The 20827-nt window shown below is 48.3% G+C and overlaps 2 protein-coding genes across 4 annotated transcripts in view; one reads left to right on the top strand and one right to left on the bottom strand.

The window, feature by feature from the left end:
* RECQL5 (RecQ like helicase 5) overlaps positions 1-1315 on the top strand; it is a 39285-nt gene extending 37970 nt beyond the window's left edge. For all 3 annotated transcript variants that reach the window (XM_033002318.2, XM_033002319.2, XM_033002320.2), the window contains exon 20: positions 72-1315. In XM_033002318.2, the coding sequence (XP_032858209.1) occupies positions 72-172 (101 nt within the window). In that variant the 3' untranslated portion in view covers positions 173-1315. The remainder of the gene's footprint in view (positions 1-71) is intronic.
* A 955-nt stretch (positions 1316-2270) lies between these two features.
* Positions 2271-20827, bottom strand: part of MYO15B (myosin XVB) — a 29710-nt gene continuing 11153 nt past the window's right edge. The window contains exons 16-48 of the mRNA XM_033002434.2: positions 20681-20768; positions 20226-20255; positions 19263-19373; positions 18985-19079; positions 18173-18397; positions 17581-17677; positions 17084-17230; positions 16596-16785; positions 16371-16461; positions 15614-15821; positions 14013-14125; positions 13420-13479; positions 13104-13179; positions 12474-12592; positions 12133-12251; positions 11548-11689; positions 11300-11411; positions 10805-10965; positions 10418-10530; positions 10238-10301; positions 9927-9999; positions 9469-9545; positions 9006-9082; positions 8294-8424; positions 7595-7689; positions 7236-7313; positions 6808-6916; positions 6312-6460; positions 5795-5922; positions 4663-4796; positions 4064-4197; positions 3468-3608; positions 2271-3198 (exon numbers count right to left, since the gene is read on the bottom strand). Of these exons, the coding sequence (XP_032858325.2) occupies positions 3139-3198; positions 3468-3608; positions 4064-4197; positions 4663-4796; positions 5795-5922; positions 6312-6460; positions 6808-6916; positions 7236-7313; positions 7595-7689; positions 8294-8424; positions 9006-9082; positions 9469-9545; positions 9927-9999; positions 10238-10301; positions 10418-10530; positions 10805-10965; positions 11300-11411; positions 11548-11689; positions 12133-12251; positions 12474-12592; positions 13104-13179; positions 13420-13479; positions 14013-14125; positions 15614-15821; positions 16371-16461; positions 16596-16785; positions 17084-17230; positions 17581-17677; positions 18173-18397; positions 18985-19079; positions 19263-19373; positions 20226-20255; positions 20681-20768 (3747 nt within the window). The 3' untranslated portion in view covers positions 2271-3138. The remainder of the gene's footprint in view (positions 3199-3467; positions 3609-4063; positions 4198-4662; positions 4797-5794; positions 5923-6311; positions 6461-6807; positions 6917-7235; positions 7314-7594; positions 7690-8293; positions 8425-9005; positions 9083-9468; positions 9546-9926; positions 10000-10237; positions 10302-10417; positions 10531-10804; positions 10966-11299; positions 11412-11547; positions 11690-12132; positions 12252-12473; positions 12593-13103; positions 13180-13419; positions 13480-14012; positions 14126-15613; positions 15822-16370; positions 16462-16595; positions 16786-17083; positions 17231-17580; positions 17678-18172; positions 18398-18984; positions 19080-19262; positions 19374-20225; positions 20256-20680; positions 20769-20827) is intronic.

Genomic DNA, 20827 nt, shown 5'->3' with positions numbered 1-20827 from the left:
ATGGATTGATGTCTTTAGAGGGGGCCGATGTCTTAAGTGTCATCTCAAAGGTGATGCTTCCTCTCTTGCAGTGAAGGAGGAAGCACAGAGACTCATCAAGGAGTTTTTCAAAACAAGGGTCAGGTGTGAGAGTGAGACGGACTGGCAGGAGCTGCAGAGCTCAGAGAGCTGATCCTTGCATCATGTTGGCTGCCTTCCTTCCTCCAGCACTGCGACCAGGGGATCTTGAAGAACTCAGCCATGGAGAGTTTCATGAAACTGTAGAAATGAGCTTTCTTTTCCCATTGCATTTTTAGTCACTTCTGTCCTTTGAGACATGCAATTCCAGGAAACCTATTTCTGTGAACTTATGGAGAGTTTCTCCAATAACTAGGGCGCTGAAGTCCTCTAGTACCTCTTGGCAAGGGGTATGAAGTCTGCATCTGCTGTGTGGGTTATGGGCTGCTGCCTCACATGTTCCACAGTGTCTCCAACCTCTACTCCCTGCAGCAGTCTGGGAAGGGCTCGGACTTTCCAGTTGGGGCTCTGCTTTGGGATGGCAACTTGCTTACTTGAGGGCTCCTCCCCTGGCTCCCCCATCTCTTAGTTCTTATTTCGGCGTTACCAGTAGAAGCCTTATGCTACAAGTTCACATGCTTTGCTCAGGGCTGCCAATGACGATTTGATGGTTGAGTTCCTGGATGGAATGTTTCCCCTTGAAGGGCGGGAGGGGAGTGTTTTGTTTTTACCATGCAGGCAATGCCTACTTTCTGAACGCAGAGAAACTTGGATTCCTTTTTCTTTTAATCTGACGGGTTTTTTTACCTTTGTTTAGTTCTGCCTGCCCTTTAACGTAAGCAGTGATGCTCTTTTGGTATTATCCTCTCCAATAGTGGCACCAAGGGTGCCAACACTTATCCAGCATTTGCTTGTAACCCCTAAAGCCATATTTTCTCCCTGTGCCTCACCCACAGTCTGCAATACAGAGGGCGATGCTGCTGTTACAGCTGGTTAAGGTACTGCTGTGGCCCTCCAATTGACACTGTGGTGCCTCTGCTGCTATATTTATATAAGGACCTGGATCTTGGGGTATCAGTGAGCTTGAAAGAACCCAATTCCCTGGTTCAAGTCCTTTCTGTTGGGTTTTTGTTGGGTTCTGCCTTTGTTCCATGCCTACAGAGGCTGGCGGCCCTAGGCACTAGTGCTGTTAGAGGAATCTGCAGCCTGAGAGGCCACCAAACAGGATTTTGGATAGCTGTACTCAACAGATGTTTGGTTTTTTTAAATGTACTGAATAATATGTGCGGAACTGACAATAAAACAATGTTATAGCTGCTGTGGAATCTTCCTGGAAGCTTTTTCTTACCACTCAATCATACAGACTTGTTTAAGATACATTAAGACTCCATCACTGTGATCATAGACATGAAAGCTCATTTCTTATCTGAACAGTTACTAAATGCAAGTGAGGAGGAGATGGATGGGAAGCATGTGCCAGCAGCCACCTCCATCCCTTTATAGCTGCCGGACTTCTCCAGCTGGAATCGGGAGAACCTGGAAATGTTTAACTCAAAAATAACTTTCATCTTCAGCTTGCTCTGCTCACTAGAGCACAAAGGGCTTTACAAGAAGCCTTTTACGCAATGGAAGTATTTTTCAGCTGTTGCCTGCTGGTTTTTATTTTACCTTCCCACTAAAAATCCTGTTTCATCAGCCACTTAAGGGGGGTTACTATCTCTCCACAGTTCAGTGTTTATAGAGTTCAGCTGCTGCCTGGGTGAACGTCCCAGAAATGCTTTGTTTGTCTTGTAAATCAGGGAGCTCCCAAAAGCACTGCCGACTGCACTGGGTTGTGTGACAAAGTGCTTTATCACAATGTGGGGCATTTCTAACCAGCTGAGTTCTGCTTTTAAGTAAGGCAGCAAAATCTAGAGAAAGAGAAGGGGAATCTTCAGCTCTTTTTATTCCTTTCTTTCCTGGTGCTGTGGTGCTTTACCTAGCCTTGCAGTATCACTGCTGAAGGGGGAGGGTGGAACATGCTTCAGTTAAGACCTCAGTGAGAAGCACATGAAGGGAAGGTCCTGCCAGGGAAGATGCTGTAGTTACTGCTGGCATCAGCTCAGTAGCACGAAGCTAGCTGTGCATCATGGCTTGCCTTGAGCACCCTCAGATCTATCCCCTTCCCAGCCACCAGTGATAACCTTTTCCTCAAGCTTTGTCAGTTACTTATAGATCAATCTTCCCATGTTCAATGTAAACCATTATCTGTCACGTCATAGCTTCAAAACATCTCTATGTGATTATTTTATTGTAATCTGAAGTGCAGATACTTTTCAGTTCAATAGGAGAGCTGTAGCAATAAAAATAAATTAAGCATTTTTGTACAACCCAGGACGCTCTCCTCTACTGTAATACAAGTTCCATTTGAATACGCTTTCGCCATGGGCATGGAGCCACCATTGAAGTAGGACAGCTGCATGGACATGACTGGCTTCTTTATAGTAGAGGGAAACATATGCATATAATTATGTCCGTAAGAAATTAATTAACAATAAACTTTCTTACCATTGCAGCTCAATCTGTGCCCCAGCATATGTGTTAACTGTGTATTAACACTGATCTGATTTGCAATTAAGATGCTTTCTACAGGCTTCTGCTTCACAAATCTTGCTACTGGACCTCTTGCATATCAATACAGAGAAAAAACTGGCCTGTGTAAAACACCAGCAGCCAGTGCAGTTATTTCATAGCCTCAGCTGCGCATTGTGATACACAAATCTCTAGCAAGCATCAGTCTTTGCTCATGTTAATTAATTAAAAAAGGAAAAGAAGAGTCCCACACTGCATAGCTTGAAGGCTCAGCTGCTGTGTGTTGGAACAGGCTATGAAAAAGCAGTGGTGTAGAAAGGGTGTCTTTGGGGTTTATTTAGCCACTGCATGCATTGCTTCACAGAAGAGTGCTTGAGGACTGAAGGGCAGGTCAGGAGGGGATGGTCCAAACCATCAACAAACACTGTGGTGGCAGTCTTAGAAAGCAGCTTTCAGAGACCATGGATGTCTTTTGGAAGAGTCCTCTCCAGAAGACAGGGCAGGGAGCACTGAACAAGCTCAAAGAAAGGAAAACAGTGCTGTTCTGCTTGGTCAGTCTTCTCTTAGGCTCTAGTGGTGCAACTCTGTTTTATCCAGGATGACAACAATCATGTGATACATTTCTTTAGCCTGTCAAAACACAAATCAGTGTGTCACTCTCTGCCCCAGAAATGGCTGATTCTCATAATTAAATATTCCCATAAATCACTTTCCATAATTAAATATGAGGTACGTGCTGAGACAAAGCTGCACTTTGAGGACTGGAAAATGCAGTGCCCCCAATCCACTTCTGGGACAGAAGAGAGCAGTAGTGCTGTCCTTTAGCAGAAGCTCAGCTGGGCAGTAGAGGGTAATTTCCAAATTGCCAGGAGGAGGCTGTAGTTCCAGGCTGATCTCACCTGTGACAGTTCAAACCACATAGTCTTGGGGCTGGCAGCCGAGCCATAGTTCAGTTCTATGCCGGGAAGGCCACCATCGGAGACGGGCCGCAGGGTTCGCATATTCTGCAGCTCTTTCAATGGAATGACACAGGAGACCACCTGTGTAAGGAGAAAAGCCACAAAACATTCTCTGGTGCAATCCTCACAAATAAAACCATCTGATTCTCACCAAGGAGGATTCACCTCAGGAGCCTGTTGAAAGCTGAGACAAGGGCTGGGGCACAGGGCAGTGTGTACTGAGTACAGGGCAGGCTCCTGCTGGCAGCATGTCCCTAGAACTCCTGCAAGATTGGGACAAACAGGAATGTGACCTGCACTTAGTTTTACTGTGGACCATGCTTATTAGCATGATCACTGGACTCACAAAAGAGCAGGTGGTAGTACTAGCTGTTCTACCACTCTTGTCACTTCCTTTGGGCTAGGAGGACTGCTGTTAAGAGTGGCTGTGATGCAGGTAAATACAGTCTCTTCCTGCACAAGTTCTTCTAAAAGTCAAAGTTAACATCTGACAGCCATCAGGGCTCTGGATGCTAGAGGGGAATTGTCTGCCATACCTGGGTGGTGTCATCCACCACAATGATCTCCTCTTTATTCACACCAAAGAAACAGGGCACAGGGATTGTGTCATCGCTGACTCTCTCTACAAAGTAGATGTTGTAGCCAAAGAAAGGTAATTTCATCATGTGCTCTGTAAGAAAGCAAAATGGTGGCTTTCAGGCAGCGGTTTCCAGCCTGAAGGTGATGAAAAACTGCAAGTGTTCCCAAGCTTTTCTGCATTAAAACGTAAGATTGACAACAACTCCCAAGCCCCCAGCCTGCTGGTACTCAATTCTCAGAAGCCTGAATGGATGTCCTGTTCTCTTCTGACCACAAAACAGACATGCAGCCAGAATATCAGTTAAAACACAACTTGTACAGAGCTCTGAAAATCTACTGCAGACTTCTACAAAAGAGATGGAACTTCTACCACGATCACCATGCATGGGAAGAAGTGCCAGTCTGCAGGGTGAGGCTGTCAGGGAGTTCTGTGTCATGGCCCATTCCAGGCCCCAAGGATCCTCGCCAACCTCATGAACTGTTCCAAAAGTGCATTCAGAGCAGCTTCCATCATGCTCGGGATGGACAACTCAAGCAGATCTGGATGTCTCCTCACCTATGAACTGGATTTTTGCATCCACTGGCTGGAGGGGCTGCCTGGTTCTCAGCAACATGCCGACATGGTTCTCCAGAGCCTGGAGTCTGATGGAGGACTGCAGGGTCTTTGGTGTGTACTCACTCAGCTCTTCCCTGTGCCAACAAGCAGATACTAATTCATATCCTGCCCGGCTAAAATCGAAAAAATCAACCAAGGGGATTAAGAGCAAGGGGGGGCTGTGGAAACAATTTTCAGTTGTGTGGCTGGGAGTAAGAGTGGAGGGAGAGGGGAAGAGCACAATAGGTTGTATCTGAATTGGATAACGTGGAAGTAAACAGAGATAGTGGACAGTGAGACCACCCTTTTCCACAGAGAATGCAGCTGTGCACCACTGACTAGTGCACTGAAAGATATCCCTCCTTTCTGGAGACAACAGGAGTTCTTCACATAAGGACTGTAGCATGGAAGTAAAGCCACAGGGTGTTTCTTTCACAGGCAGCCTCATCAGAACGCCCTTACTCTAACCCTGTCTTGTTCCTGTGCGTTCAAAGCACTACACAGAGCAGAGTTTCCCATACTCAGCAGGGTTATGCCATTACCTGCTGCTGCTGGTGCTGTAAGAGGATCTGATGGAGACATTACTTCGACTCTGAGTCGAAGTGCAGAAGGATACAGGAAAGAAGGAGTGTGAAAATTCTGCAGGACAGAAGCTTTCCAGTACCCAAAGATGTTTTCATTCCAATTAGACATCACTACAGATTTCAGGTGAACAGGGTTGAAAACTCTGGCACTTGTGAGAAAGAACAAAGGAGCATTCATCCCAACTCTAAGCTCATTCACTTCCTCCTTGGTATTACAAACACATGGCAGTCAAAAGAAATGCCCATGGCACCCTCATGACCCTCAGCCCGGGAGGAGTCACAAAAGGAAATGTGGATCAGAGACAGTCAGCATTAAGAGTGTGAACAGGAGGTGAACTTCCTTGATTATGGGCAGGAGTCAGTCACCAAGTGATATTAATTAGTAGCTTAGTAGCTTGTATTCTCCAGAAGTGTCCATTCCTTAATTATCCAGAGTGTGCTTTCAGGCACCTACCCCTAAACCCTGCGGTGCCAACAGCCATTAGAGACCCACCCTGAGACAGACATACCTGGAGAGAGCAGACTTGTTCCGTTCTGTTTTGGCCCAGTGCTGGAGTGTTGCCAAAACGCCCACCTGCATCTCCATCTCTTTACTACGGCTCAACAGTATCTTCCCATTCAGGTAATCCCACAGCATCTGAGAGACAGCACAGCAAAGAGGCCTTTGTTAAACCTGCCAGAAGGTACAGGCAGGCCTGGGCAGTACCAGCCTGCAGAGACCCACATCCTGCCTTGCCGATGACAAATCCAGCCCAGGCTGATAACTTGAAAGGAAAGGCTTTCTGTGCTCAGGAAGAGCATGCAGAACTGCACAAACCATGTCTGGAACCGTACAGTTTATATGCTAGGGTTACAGGCATGCTGCCTTCCTTGCATCCATGGATTCAGTTACTCGGCATTCCCAGAAGCAGCATACTAAGCTGATCAGCCAAAGCCCTCTTGCTTCTTCAGCCCCCTTGGGACATTCCCATTGGCCTGTGCAGTAACTCTGCCCCTGCTAGGGAGGTTCCTGGCCTTGTTTCTTACCTGTCCATAATGGACATCAGTATAAATTTGGTTCTCAAAGTGCAGAGGTGTCCTCCAGGTGAGCCTGCGTAGAGTCACAGTGACCAACTTGTCCTCCAACAGGTAATCATGAAGATACTCCTCCGATCTTATCGGCCTCACCGTTTTGTCTACATGTTTATGCAGAGAGAGGGTCATCACTCCTGGTGCTGAAACTGTGGGCTGAGCTCCAAGGCCTGGGGCAGGAGCCTTCCTGCACACCTCTATCCCACCCTGCCCTTATGTCTCCAAATATCAGCCATTCCAAGGGGGCACGGACCCACACACACCTCTTTCAGGAACAAGCAACACAGCCCCTGAGCAGGCACAGTCCTTAAGCCTGGTACAGAGGGAAGCTGCTGAAGAGGAACCTCCCCAGAGCCAGCAAGCATGTGGGAACTATCTGAAACAGTTGCCATGGTACTCCGTGTTGGGGAAACTGCTTTAAGAAAGAAGCTAGATGCTAGTCTCTACTTGCCAGGATTATTGCTGTCACTCCTGATGGCAAGAAGAACGAATTCCTGTATCTCTTCCTGTTCGCCTGCCCCCATCTGTTCACAGATCTCCTGCAAGAGCTCCTTGGCCACCTGAAGCAAGGAAAGAAGCAAGTAAATACCATGGCCAGGCAAGCCCAAAGCAGCCCCAGAGCAGTTAGACATACTGGGTGTGTTGGAGGGCAGCAGTATGGCTCTGGCCATTGTGCAAAGAAGCAAGCTGGGTGAGGCATCCCAGCGTTGTGCAGGGCCTGCAGAGATACACTGCTACAGGGATTCCTAGGAAGTGAGTGGGAAACTCTCACAGCACTGTGGGAAGCACAGGCCAAGCCCAAGGTTTCAACAGATAAGGGAATTTCCTGGTGTGGCTCAGAGTGTAGATCAATGAAGAAATTCAAAGCAGAAAACTCACAGTGAATGTCTTGATCCTGGTGAGGTATTCCACACCTCCTGGCATCAGTATCACCATCCGACGGGCACCGTGCCCCTTCTGCAAAGGACAGTCTTTAGGCAGTAAGGCATGTAGGATCCCATCAGCCCCACAGTGATTTCTCCCTCTTCTGCCTCATCTCTGCCTTCCACTGCTTTCCCGTAGTACCTGCCCCTTCCCGCCCCACATCCCTGCCTACTCCATGACATTGCACTTCCCAGTCCCCTTACAGACACATGCTTCACCTCCTCTCTTGGAACACTAACCACCCCTGTAACACTGCACGTGGCAGCTCCTGACAAGTCTCTGCCCTCTTTCTCTTCCCAGCATCCCCTCAATACCAGCAATGCCTCTGTTTCCACAGGGAAAGGAAGGTGGCGACGGCCCCCATACATGAAATTTTTCCGCAGGTTGCTCTGACAGATCTTGGCTATATCTGCAGGAAAAGGAAGAAGCTTCATGTGCTGAGCCAAACAGAGAACTAAGCATTGTCTCCTATGGTGTTGGGTCATTCTGGTTGTGTTGAATTTAACCAAGGGCCACTGTTAGGAGAGCAGAGACACGACCTCATCTCTCACTCTGCCAGGACACATCCAAATCACGAGGGACAAGCCCCAGAGAGCATCCAAGCCAGTGGGAGTACAGAGGAATGACAGGATGGAAAAACTAGAACCAACTTATCTGGCAGGATTCCAACCCAAATACCTCACAGATGATGACTCAGGAAGATCACAGCCTGCCTTTCCCCCAGTGTCTAGCTAGGCCTAAGCCACAGGGCTAAGCTAAGCCTCAGAGACACAATTCCATCTTGCCTGGGTGAAGATACAATGGGAAATGAGCTCTGCAAACAGAAAGACTAGAGATACAGAGCAGTCTCTTGCCTGCAGGCTCAGCTCCATCTCTACCCCACTCATTTCTCCTGCCTAATGGGATGAGATTTTCCCATCAGACCATGTCCCCACCTGGATCCTGTCTTCTTTCCTTGACCTTAGTAAAAAGGGGATAGATGTTTATTTTACAGGACACAGAAACAGTCATACCATGGTGGGTGCTAGATGGATCACTGCTGGCTAGCTGCAGAAACTTGGTGGCATAGGGCATCAGGATATTAGAAGGGAGAAAGTACCCAGTTAGCAGGTTTAGGAGCAACCAGCCACGCAGCACGCTCTCCCTGTGGAACAGAAAGAACTGTGAGCACCTCGGAACAAGACAATTCCTGCTCCAAGCAGCTCAAAGCAAGCCTCTGTCCTTCTGAACACCTGTGGCTGGTGGCAGAAAATGAGGTGGCGGCTCTTGGTCAGAGGTTTCTTATGCTGAGGAAGGGATTAGTTTAGTTATTCTAACAGCAAACAAAGAAAGGGAAGCATCAAAGTCACTCTGATGCCCCTGTTGCCATATCTCAGGGCAGTGTGGGGTCAAGCTGGTCCATAACTGTTGTATCAGTTCCCCAGGACTGTGATGAGGAAATCAGGGCTCTGAGCAGCACACTGTTGGGAGCTACCGGGAATGTTTACCAGTGCCCAGATATATCAACAGCCAGAGATACAAGGACAAACATCCATTGAAGTGCAAATGCAAAATCTAGTGACTGGCTAAATTTCCTGAGTGCTCAGCAAAAGCCCCAGAATCTGAGCAGCTGGACACAACACATCATTAGGGGCAGGCTCTCCCCTGGCCCTGGTGTCTGTGCAGTGGGGCAGATGGTTCCCCTCCAGCTGTGCGCTCACAGGAGCCGACAGTGCTGGTACTCACTGTTTAGGGTTGTGGGTGACCTGTTTGATGACCTGGCAGTAGACCTCATCATGCAAATTCTCCTTCTCCTTGCACAGCTGCATTCACAGAGGAAAAGACAGAGTCAGAGAGGGGACAAGAGCATCAGAGAAGCCCCAGGTCATCTCTGTGCCCTTCCTCTTCCAGCTCCAGAGCTCTGCCAATTTGGCTTAAAGCCTGGGCTTTGCAGCCTCAGGTCTCAAGTGCTATCTAGGCCCAAAGAAGAAGAGGCAGGTTGTTCTCTCATCCAGACAGGGATATCCAGGGAAACCATTTACATGCAACCCCTCACACCCATGTTTTTCAATCAGCCTTTTTGTTTCAGCCCCCTTTCTCATCTAAGAGGTTGCATTATGGCTCTCCCTGCTCTTTCCCTTCCCAGCAAGGTCTTGGCCCTTCATTCCCATTGGTGCTTCAGCGCCTTGCCCAGGGGAAGGTCACAAACCTTAAGGATTTCATAGATGCAGTCAACCTCATTCTGGTTCTTGAGTTTTGATTGATCCCCCATGAACCGCATCAGAGCTGCAAAGCGAAGGCTAGCATTTAGGTGTAAGCAGAGGTGATCCTGCCATGGGGCAGGCAGTAGACTAGACAATGTCCTAAAAGCTTTTCTGCTCCATGGGCTATTACGAGGCTTGCATTGGACGTGTGTAGTTGGTGGGGCATCAGCCCAGGCAGCGTGTGTTCTTGGCTGCATTGCACTTGAGGCAAAGAACATTTTGCTGGATTCTTTCAGCATGGACACGGGTAGTTGTTAATTGCTGAAATGCCTTAGGAGGGGCCGTCCTCGCACAGTTTTCACTCCCCACTCTGGGCCCCATGATGTCTACATGTGGCCACCAAGGCTGTCCCACTCATCCCCACATCAGCCTCTGCAGTGTCGTGTCCTAGGGAGGTACTTACTCTTGAAGTTCTTTGTAGCAAGCTCATTCAGCTCACTGTCAGAGTACCGGAGTAAAGACTCCTGGATTGGGACCTGCAGGGCCGGAATACAAGGGTAAGCTGGGGAGGCAGGTTGCACAGAGCTGTGCTTCAGGCTTCATGAAAAACACAAGCTCCAAGTATCTTGCAGGCAGCACTGAAGGGGACACCTACACTTCAGAGACTGCAGCCAAGGATCTGCCCTCTGCACTTTTGCCATGTGGGGGCACAAAGCTAGAGGCAAGGCTGGAGCTGGGATTTTGGATGTAGCCATGGGAAGAGACTGGGCTCACCTTGGTGTGCTGGACCAGGTCAGCTATGTTCTTCTTTTCAGCAGACATCCCCTTCAGTCCCTGCCTAGACAGAGGAGAGAAAACATGCAATCCAATAAATATCCCCACAAATGGCTTGATGTGCATCAGGCTATGCAGGTCCTGTGTATGCCTGTTCAGGAAGGACCACAGCCTACTCACATGGACTGAGCCTCGCGGAAGTAGGCTGTGGCGAAGTCGATCATGGTGTAACGATCACCAGCAGGGACTAACATGGTGCTGTTGGGTTCTGATGTGAGGCTTGGAACAGAACTCTGCAAGGACAGACACCAAAGTCACCCTAAAAAGTCAGCTGAGAAACTGCAGTGTGTATTCTCCTCACCTGGCAGACATGAGAAGGCCTAATGTGTGTGTGGTGCCTCCTCCTCCCACTATGATAGTATTTGAGTGTCTTCATCTGCAAGGATTAAGCAATCATCTTCTTCCTTCTAGACTTGGAGGTCAGACACTACCAGGGCCACGGACCCACCCTGGCAGGTTCCACAGAACCCATCCATATCCCCTAGAAGTTCCCCAGGGACAACGCACCTCCCTGCTGGTGTTCCTGCTCTCTGGGGAAGCCTTCGTGCTCTTCCGCAGCCCTCCGTGTCTGTCCATGCTGGTGCTGAGGTAATCAGGAGCTGCAGCCAATTGCACCAGACTGGTGGGGAAAATACCACAGCGGCCACCAGTGGAGCCAAACTGCCAGCCTGCAGAAACAGGGGACAAGAGTCAGGAGCTATGGCAGTTACCCAGAGAAATAGGCAGTTAAGCATTCTAGTGGCAAAAGAGAGCATCAGACTGACCAAGCTTTCCTGCATCCTCAGATAAAATCCCCTACAACTATGACAGCTGGGACAGTGTGAGTTGTGGTCAGAGAATGGCAGCGCTGAAGGCTGACTACACCAGCCCTTAACAGTCTGCTTTCCTCTGGTTCCTCTGGTTTACTCAACAGCAGCACGTAGAGCTTCTGGGCACCGTGGGTCCAGCAGGCTCTTGAACTCAGTCCTCACCTTTCCTTCCAATCTTGACAAACTCCCTCACCTGGCTCCATGCCTTGCATGGGAAGTAACTCTATGAGGTCACCCTTCTTGAAGGTAAGAAGGCTCTTGTCATCTGTGATGTAGCTGCGCAGAGCAACGACGTAGTTTGTATCCTAGGGAAAAAGTGATGGGGTGGTCAAATCTCGTCCCCAGGTTGTGAAGGACTCAGGCCACGTCAACCCATGGACCCTCTCAGGTCCGTGTGGGAAACTATCTTAATTCCCGACAGCTCTGCAGCCACTCCCTCACCTGTCTCAGCTCCTGGATGAAGAGTTCCACCATGGCCTTGATGCATGGAGCCTTTGGAGAGTGCAGGAAGAGCTGCTCTGTCTTCAGAGAGAACTCCAGGGCATTTCTGCCCTTCATTTCCACTGACAACACATCTGCAAAACTGAGAACACAGCCAGCATGCTCAAGCTCCTTCTGCCAGAGGTAGGGATGCAGATCATGGGGATGGGAGCTCATTCCAAGGACAGAATGGAGACAGGCCTCAGCATGCTCCAGAGGATGGCCTTTCACCAGCACTGTATTACAAGAGTAACAGCTCATGGCTTTCAGTGTACCACTCTAAGGACCTCCCTTATGATGACATGCATGGAGCTGACTCACACCTAGCACTCACTTATTGTAAGCAAAGCCCAAAGTCAGAAAGAAAAGAAAAGGCCAGATTCATTAGAAGGAGGGTCAGGGAGTCACAACTGGATTAGAACAATCCTAGAGAGCACAGCACAAGCAGGGACATTTCAGCTCGCCCATTCCGTTTGCCTCCTAACACTCTGAAAGCATCCTGCATGTGACAAATTATCCTGCAGCATCCAGTGCCCTTTTGCTCACCTGTAGCTGCGAAGAATCTTCAGGTGCTCAGGATGATAGCCAGCTGCTTTCACCACCTTCAGCAGCCGCACACCCCGGTGAGAAACACCCAGGATTTGGACATCACTTCCATTTTCACCCTGTAAAGGAAGTGCAGCAGAGAGCATCAGAGGCTCCATCCCTCTTGGACAGGGTGCAGCAAGGGAAGAAGATGCTACCACATGTACCATGGAGGCAGCCCTGGGCTGCCAGAGGTGTCAAACCCAGCAAGGTACAGAAGCTGCAGTAGAATGAGTGATGTGTGGCCAGGCAGGGAGACAGCTGAAGCAACTCCAAGGTCTGGTGAAAAGATTAAGACTCACATGAACTGGGAAAAGGCGGGAGAAATAGTTGGCCCAGTTATCCCGAGCAGCCAGTACAATCCTCTTCTTTATCCCATCCTCCTGAATGGACTGGACGTCGTTGCCAACCCGGAACTCCACTAGCAGTTACAAAGCAGATACTTTCTCAGTAAGACGAAGATGGCCAAGTCTTCCTCTGCTCAAAGACTCATTCCCACCAGTCCCCCTCAGTGATTACAGCGCAGCAAATGACATGCAGAGGCAAAAGGATACCACATTACTTGCATACACCAGTCTACTACTAGTTTGTCTCCCTCTCCCCATAAAGCTGCTGCCAAAGAAGACAGCTGGATTTTGAGACAACTCAAAATGACATCCTTGAGCCTCAGTTTCCTCTCCCCACAATAAACATATCAGAACTAAGTTTTTCCGTCTCAAAGAAATTTCAGAGCCATTTTCTGGCCATTTGGAATTAACGAACATTCCTACACTGCACTACGCAGCACACACAAATGTGCTGTCTTGTTGCAGTGACAAACATTTCTCCTCTGCCCTAAGTCCTGCCTGAAAGGGCTTGAAGGCCAGTTTCTCATTTCAAACCAAAAGCTGGGATTGGCACAGGAAGGAAGGAATGGTGGGGCTGTTAATTACTCAGCAGGTCTTTCATCTTGCGCTTCTCCTCCCTGGAGATCCGAAAGCAGGAATCAGAGAAAGTGTCGCGCATGATCTACAGAGGAAGGAAACAGAGGTTTCCATTGAAAGGACCACATCTGATTGTGTTGGAGCATCTGAGGCTGTTAAATGGGCTGAGTTTCAGAAGAGAGTGAACAGGGGCTTGACTGGATAGACCTGGAGAAGAGACTAACACCACTAGGGATGCAGAAGTGAAGGCAACTTATGCAATGTAACTATGGAGTGTTTTGTCTCCAGAGAGACAACAGGCCTTGAGTCATACACCAGTACATACCTGTTCACACAGCAAGTTCAGACAGTAAGGGTGACTAAAATTTTCTTTGGGGTAAAACACCTGCAAGAGGAGGATAAAAACAACAGTGATGTTACAGACATTTACAGATGTTGCAGAAATAGCTCCCCAGGGTTGTTTTGTATTCCATATGCCCTACTGTCAGAGAGGAGTGAGTTCATCTCCAGGGGCAGGCACAGAAGAGACACTGTGAATGTGAACAGAAGGACCAGGAGTGAAGGACCAAAAGTAAAGGGGTGAGACCATGGGATGAACCCTGGTCAGTTCAATGCACTCTTCAATACTTGATTCACATTTATACTCCTTTAACAGGAAAGCACCAGATAACAACAAATTTACTTTATTTGTTGATTTCTCAGTAGGGAGACTAAGACGCAAGAGCCAGTAAGGCAGAGTAGGACCCAGATCTCCCATGAGATTATCCCCTGCCTCTGCTTCCTGTGTCATGTGACCTCCTCCCAGAACTATCTTTGTGTTTTTATATCATACTGGGTCCCTATCACAAAAAATGTTTTTTACCAAATGTGGGACCAGTTCCCTTCCCCCATAACCAGCCCCCAGCTAGTGAACTGTACCTCTTTGCGCAGAAAGATTTTCCAGGCAGGGTTGGCATAGGAAAAGCTGACACTGGTAGTGAGCTTGTACAGCTGGGTCTTGATACCATCGTCTTTTACTGTTACAGCAGAGTCTGTGTGAGGAGAAAGAACAGTGAAGATGGGCTTTGCTAACTACAGGGTCACCTTCCCACCTGTCAGAGACCTACCAAGAAAAAGGGGACAGTGCCATATGCCTGATTGAAGATTACTGTCAGGAACCCTCTTGAAGGTCAGTGATCAGCTAATAAGAATGCGTGCACAAAACAGTCATCATGTGAGTACCAGTGTTTTTGATGGCATTTATACTTGCTGTATTAGCTACAAAGTTCAGTGTTCATAATAAAAACACTCCAGAGATAGGGAGCACACAGTGTCCCGGCAAAATACTAACCCTGTGCTTAAGGTTGAAGACACAAGTTTCACTTTATGTCAGTATAAAAAGGCTGCTAAAGGTTTCAAAGGGACATAGAAGTTCTCCCCCGAGCTTGCAGACTGCAAGGTTCTGGTACAAGGCACCCAGTACTTGTACTGGATTTTCTATCTGCAGGAGATCTACTAAAGACAGACTCAAATTGAACACAACCATTGAAAGGCATTGTTTTATGGGGTAGGAATGTTTTAATTTAAGCACTGCCAACTTTCAAAATGTCCCAGTTCATAGACAAGAAATGTAGTAGATTGCACCACTCAGCTGTTTCTATATCCCTACTCAAAAGCACGTAAGGATTTTTCAGGCTAATCCAGTTACTTCAATTTACTTTTGCAGGACTTCCTTAAAGAAACATTTTTGAAAAGACAGGGAGAGTGGAACAGGGAAAATCTTTTATGCCAGGGAAACTGCTGCAGGATGGAGTCTTTCAGTAATGTGTTTGACTGACTGTTCCTTGCATGTTATAAAATGTGATGCTGATTAGAATTTTAAACAGCTTGAAATATATTGGTGCAAATATCCAAAATAGCAGCAAAGTATACAATGAATTATGGCTCCAGGCTCCCACTGAAATCCAGAGGTAAAACTTAAGACTGAATAACACTTCCAAACTACTGCTGAGAAGCATTAGCTATGCCATTTTTCAGGTGGACAGCATCCAGACACTCTTTATGTGGCCAATGTCCAAGATCTCCTAGGCTCTCATTCCCCCTTTGAGAAACATTCCCTTATTCCTCAGCCTGTCTCTAAGGACCCTCCAGAGGCTCTAGAAGGTAAAATACCCAGCTTCCCATTCCTCCCTGATCTAAAGTCCATCCATTGAATTGCAGCTTTGATAAAGTAATTATGCTTCAGATAAGCAATAAAATGTATTGTGGACTAGACTTTGATAAAGCTGTAGCTCAAAGGTCCTTTCTGTTTTTAGCTGCATTAGTTGGGAAGAAAGGGAAGAGTTAGAGCTGGGAAGTGCTACACTGATTACTGGGCCAGACTGGAACTATGACAGTCTCTGATTTCACACAGCTCACTCAGTCTTTGGCCAGCTGGCCGATGACAGAATGTGTGCTGTGGCTCTCCTGGGTCACTGGACTGATCCCAACCCTGTCCCCTCCCTGCTACTAAATCCCACTTGGGTGAATTCAGTACTCACCCTTCCCTGTGGATTCCTGGCAGCCTTGGTTCCCAGGCAGGAGAGGTGAAGGCAATGGTGGGGGAGGAGGGGGAACAGGAGGTGGGGTACTCTCCTGGCTGAAGATAGACAGGAGAGGCAACTGCTTCTCCTTGATACAGCTGGAAGCTGAGCCTGGCTTGGGCTTGAGAGGTGGAGGTGTTTTCTTCTCTTGTGGCAGGGGTGTTGGCTGCAAGACAGCAAAATCATTTGACCCAGTCATTCTCTGCATTACTGTGCTCTGTCCTGGCACTGTTATAAATCATCCCTAAGGCAGCAGTCGAACCCTGGAAGCAAGATCTGTGTGAACAGCAATCTCAGGACCTTTAAATCAACACACAGTCTACAAACAGATGAAGCTCAACCAAACCCAGGTGCAGAGAACCAAGTATTTGAGATTGAAGCCTCCGGTTGGGAAGGGAGAAAAATACATTAATGGGTCAAGACCTTGGTGCCAAATGTGGGGAACGTGGGTTGTTTGCTTCTAGACCAGCCTTAAACATACCACAATAGAACTTGATGCTCCAGAACCTTTTCTTCAGGACCTCAAGTGACTTTACAGACTGGAACGCAATCTAGGATGGGTAGCACCATGGCATGAGAACACAGCTATCTAGTAACCCAGCAAGAAATCACCTGGATGCTACTGCACTACCAGGTAGATCCCAACCTGTTGGAGACTGGGTATACAGGCCCTCTCTCCTGAGCTCTTAAGGTGACTGGAGAGCAAAGAACTCACTGATTTGGGAGATGAGAGGTTCATCATTCCCAGCTTGGCCAGAGCCTCATTTTTGGGATCATTCTTCTTCATAAATGGCTTGGATACTCTTCTGCAAGGAAATAGAGAATGCAGTTAGAGGGGCTGCAGAGGAGTTGTGGCCACAATGGAGCCATGTGGCAGTGCTGGGATATATAGCCCCACTCATCTCCTTCCTGCCCACCGGGGTGGATCCCACCCTCTCACCTGACAGGCTCGATAGGCTGGGGCTCAGGGGCTGGCCGGCTCTGGTACATTTTGATGATGTTGCGGATCTCCCGGCTGGGTGCAGGCCGTGACTCAGGGCCTGAAGGCTTCACTACAGGTGGATCCTTCTTTGCTTTTGGTGTCTGCTTTTTTGGCTTTGGCTCAGGAGGTGGCAAAGGGGGAGCAGGAGCTATTTGGGATGACAGCTTTAACCAACAGACCAGCAAAGACACAGGAGAAATCCCTTTATCTCATCTGAAACTCCCTGTCTTTCACCCCTAGGCTGACTGGCCCTGGTCTTCCACTGCTTTGCTTTAGGATCCCACTTCCCAAAGCTCAGGCCCTTCTCTCTCTCCTCTCCTCTCCTGTCAAGATGAAGACTCCCAGAAGAGCCAGATCCTTTCCTTCTCTGACTATATCCTGGCCTGATGCTCCTAGAAAGTTCCTGCTTGTCAGCCTGCCTGAGTCTTCACTGCACAACATCTTACCTGTCTCTGTGTTAGGGCTAGGCTTCTCTCCTTTACTTTTCTCCTGCTTCTCTTCCTTCTCCTCCTCCTGCTTTGGCTGAGGATTTGCTGGAGGGGTCCAGGTTTTGGAAGGAGGCCTGACTTGCTTCACTCTGATCTGTTGCTCTCCTGCACAGAAAGGGGTACCTGAGCTAGTTAAACCCACAGCCAAAACCTAGTATTAATGGTATAGTTCCCACACTTGCATCACTCAGCAGAAGCTTATGCTTTCCAGAGGCAAAGGAGGGTGTAACAGTCACAAGACCAAAGATCTCTAGAAAACTGGCAACATAACACCTCACAATCTGAATTGTAGTCAGCTGAGCACGCACCCAAAATTCCTGCTATGCACAGCACCAGCAGCTCCTGCTGGGTTTAGTTGGGTTCCAGACAGGGAGACAAGAACATGTTGTTATGTCAGGGAGGCTGCAGAAAAGGGTGTTATGATGAGTGAAATTCCCAAGGTGGTAGATACTCACCCATCTTCTGAAAATATTCTCTCTTCTGCTGGAAAGTTTCCCTAGGATAGTCATCATCATCACTGTTGGAGAACTGGTCTTCCGTGTAGTCATCAACCTGCAAGGAGTTCACAACATGGTTAGTGAGCACTAGCCAGCAGGTACCTCCATAGTGCCCTTAAGTTCAGAGGTAACCTTCCTTTGCCAATTTCTCATTTAGAACTTCTCCCCATCTGGGAGGGTCCCAAGAGATCAGTCTCTGATCCAATGAATCATCAAACCAAGTCCAGAGAATGAGGAGTATGATAAAGGCCCGAGACAGCTTGCTGGAAGATAAAGAACTCTGAGTGATGAACTTTTCCATGGAATAATTCAGATCAGCTGGGAATCAATTGGCCAACACTGCCACCAAACCTCCACAGAGCCAATGCCACCAAGATTGGATCTTGTGTCTTAAAGACTCAGCAAGCAGAGTTTGAAGGGCCTCAGTATCATAGGTAAGCATAGCTCTCTGCTCTCCACTCTGCCAAACCACTGCCAGTGGGAGGGAAGCAGAGCAAACACAAATCATTAAATCCAAACCAACTTCACCACCACTGTGTGTTTCTCATACCGCTTCTTCTGCCTTAGCTGGCGGTTCTGGAGCCTTTGCTGGTGGTGCAGCATTCTGGTTGCTGGGATGCATCTTGGGTTTGGGGGAAGTGGCTGGGATTGGAATCGAGGCTGGAACTGGGGCTTGGGCTTGTGGTGGACTTGAGACTCTTGGCCTTGAGTTCTCAAGAGACTGTTGCCGCTGCTGCTGGGAAATGCTCATGGCTTGAAGGGTCATCTGCTGGGCCTGGAGGAAGGAATTGCAATGTCCATGATCTCTAGGTTACACAAAACCACCAGTCATCAGCCAGACTGCCCCATTCTTTCACTGGTAATCACAGAACATCTACATGGTCCACTGCAAATTTCCCAGTGTTATGGACAAGACATGCCCAGGGAGTCTGCTCCCACCTAGCCAAGTATGCAGAACTCCTAACAACACACCAAAAACTCAGCTACCAGTGAGATAGCCTGGGACATCCATGCACTCACAAGGCTTTGTACAGAAATCAGAACATCAGATCTGCACCTGTAGCAAATCCCAGCTTAAAAACACACGGGAATTATAGCCTCTTGGGGCCTGCTCTTGTCCCTGCTGCTCACTCACCTATGGTGCTTCAGTGTCCCCATGTACACAAAGGAGCAAAAAGGGGGTTCCCAGGTTTGCAGTCTTAAATAATCCCACTTTATATAGATAACCAAGCACATAAGCACAGTGTTACAGAGCAGGCCTAAGGCAGGAGGGGAGCATGACTAACCCCTTCACAGAACATACACGAGTGTATTGTTCTTCCCCAGTTCCTGGGCCCCTCCCAGTCAGTCCCTTCCACTCACCATTAGCATGGCTTGCTGGTTGATAAAGGCTTGCTGTTGTGCTGCTAACTGATTGGGATCTACAGCTGGAACCACAGGCTGGGGCATAACCATGGCTGTGGAAGACACAGGTATCTGCAAAAGCCCCCAGGCAACTGTTCCCCACAGTCCCTGAGCATCAGCTCAGAGCTGAGTGTTCACTGTGCACCCTGACTGAGATTCAAATGCACCGGCTCTATTATGACACCCACCCTTCCATCCTCTTCCCCTGTATAGTTATTGAAATGCTGTATTATTACCTGGCACAGGTGCAATCCCACCAGCTGCTGGCATCACAGGCATGGCTGCTGGCATCCCCATCATCGAAGGCATGGGCTGGTAAACTGGTGCTTGAGTCATTCCAGAGAAGCCTAAAGGCAAAAGACCACACATGCAGTGCTTTCGGGGAATCGCAGATGTGCAAGCCCTGATCAGTCTCTCAGAGCACATCGCATAGGCTGGATACCTCTGGTTCTCTTCACATGCACCAACCACAGAGACATGCAAATGGTTTACCTCTTCACACACAGCATGACACAGCAAAACTCAGGTGGAAAAGGGAAACCAGAGAAATATGTGGCCTGCCAGACTTTACAATAGCAGTATCCAGACACTGCTTCTGCAGTCTAGCTTAGGACACCACCATCCTTCATGACGAAGCATATGACTCCTGCCTGTGTATGATTACAGAGAAGAGTTTCTCTTGTGGGATAGGCAAAGATCTCTGAGACTGCCACATCCATATCTGTCTCTGCAGCGGGTAGCAAGGGTGAATGAACAATGAGCCCTGGCCTGGGTGGCATTGTGTAATATGTGAAGGAACTGTGGGGAGAAAGGAATTCCTCTGCTCTCAGCAGTCAGGTCCCACATGAGGCCACAAAACAGAAATTCCACTGAGGGCAAAGCCAGTAGAGCAAGGGGCATGGAGATCAGTCTCAGCTTGGAGTGAGTCAGCACACAGCACAGGTCTACTGAATCATGACATCCTCCTTGCCAGTGAGGGTAGCCCAGGGATGCCATGGGGAGATCTTCACATTCCTCACTCATCTAAGTAGCTAGGAGTGACAAACTTGTTCCTACACAGGCATATTTCTCAGTGCCATTAGTAGATGGATGTTTGACTCCACCCTGAAAATGCCTGAGTCTTAGGTCCATAGAAATGAGGAAAAGTAAAGAAACCAAACACATAAACCAGAACCTCTGCAGGGTTCAGACTTACTAACCCAGGGAATAGCTAGAGATGATGGAAAAGTCTGTAAGGAAGCAATAAGAAAGATTAAAACCCTCCCCTGATAAAGGCAGTAACTATTTTGTGAAAGCATAAGGTGAATAGAAGGTGAACATAGGACTTACAAGTATTGGCCTAGGGAAGAGGTGGCCTGGGTCAGAAGCAAGCTACCTGTTGCCTTGACCCCAAGACCAACTCGAGAGAGAAATTAAAAGCAGGACAAGCAGAACAAAGGTGGTACCCTTACCAAGCACCTTCCCCAAAGCATCTGTCTCCCAGCACCTGGGAGTGAGTAGTTCAATTTTTAATGACCTATGTTAAAGACCAATGCTCTTCATGAATCAGCTGAGCCCATGCACTAATCAGCATTTAAGAGACTCCCTGACTTGTGCTCACTGAAGCTTATGTAGCCCCACAGGTGTTCCCAGCTGTCCTCATCCCCTTACAGACCTGTAGAAGGAAAGATTCCTCTCTGTGTGGGTCCAATCTTCCCACCTCCTTTCATGTGTCCAGTCAGAATCTCCCTATTCTCCATATCCTGCATCAAGAAACAACAGAGTTATCTGAGCTCAGAGAGAGAGACTTCCAAGAGGAAGA

Source organism: Tyto alba, unplaced genomic scaffold (genome assembly GCF_018691265.1).
Source record: "Tyto alba isolate M040663 unplaced genomic scaffold, T.alba_DEE_v4.0 Super-Scaffold_39, whole genome shotgun sequence".
Lineage (NCBI taxonomy): Eukaryota > Metazoa > Chordata > Aves > Strigiformes > Tytonidae > Tyto > Tyto alba.
This window is presented reverse-complemented; position numbering and strand designations above follow the sequence as displayed.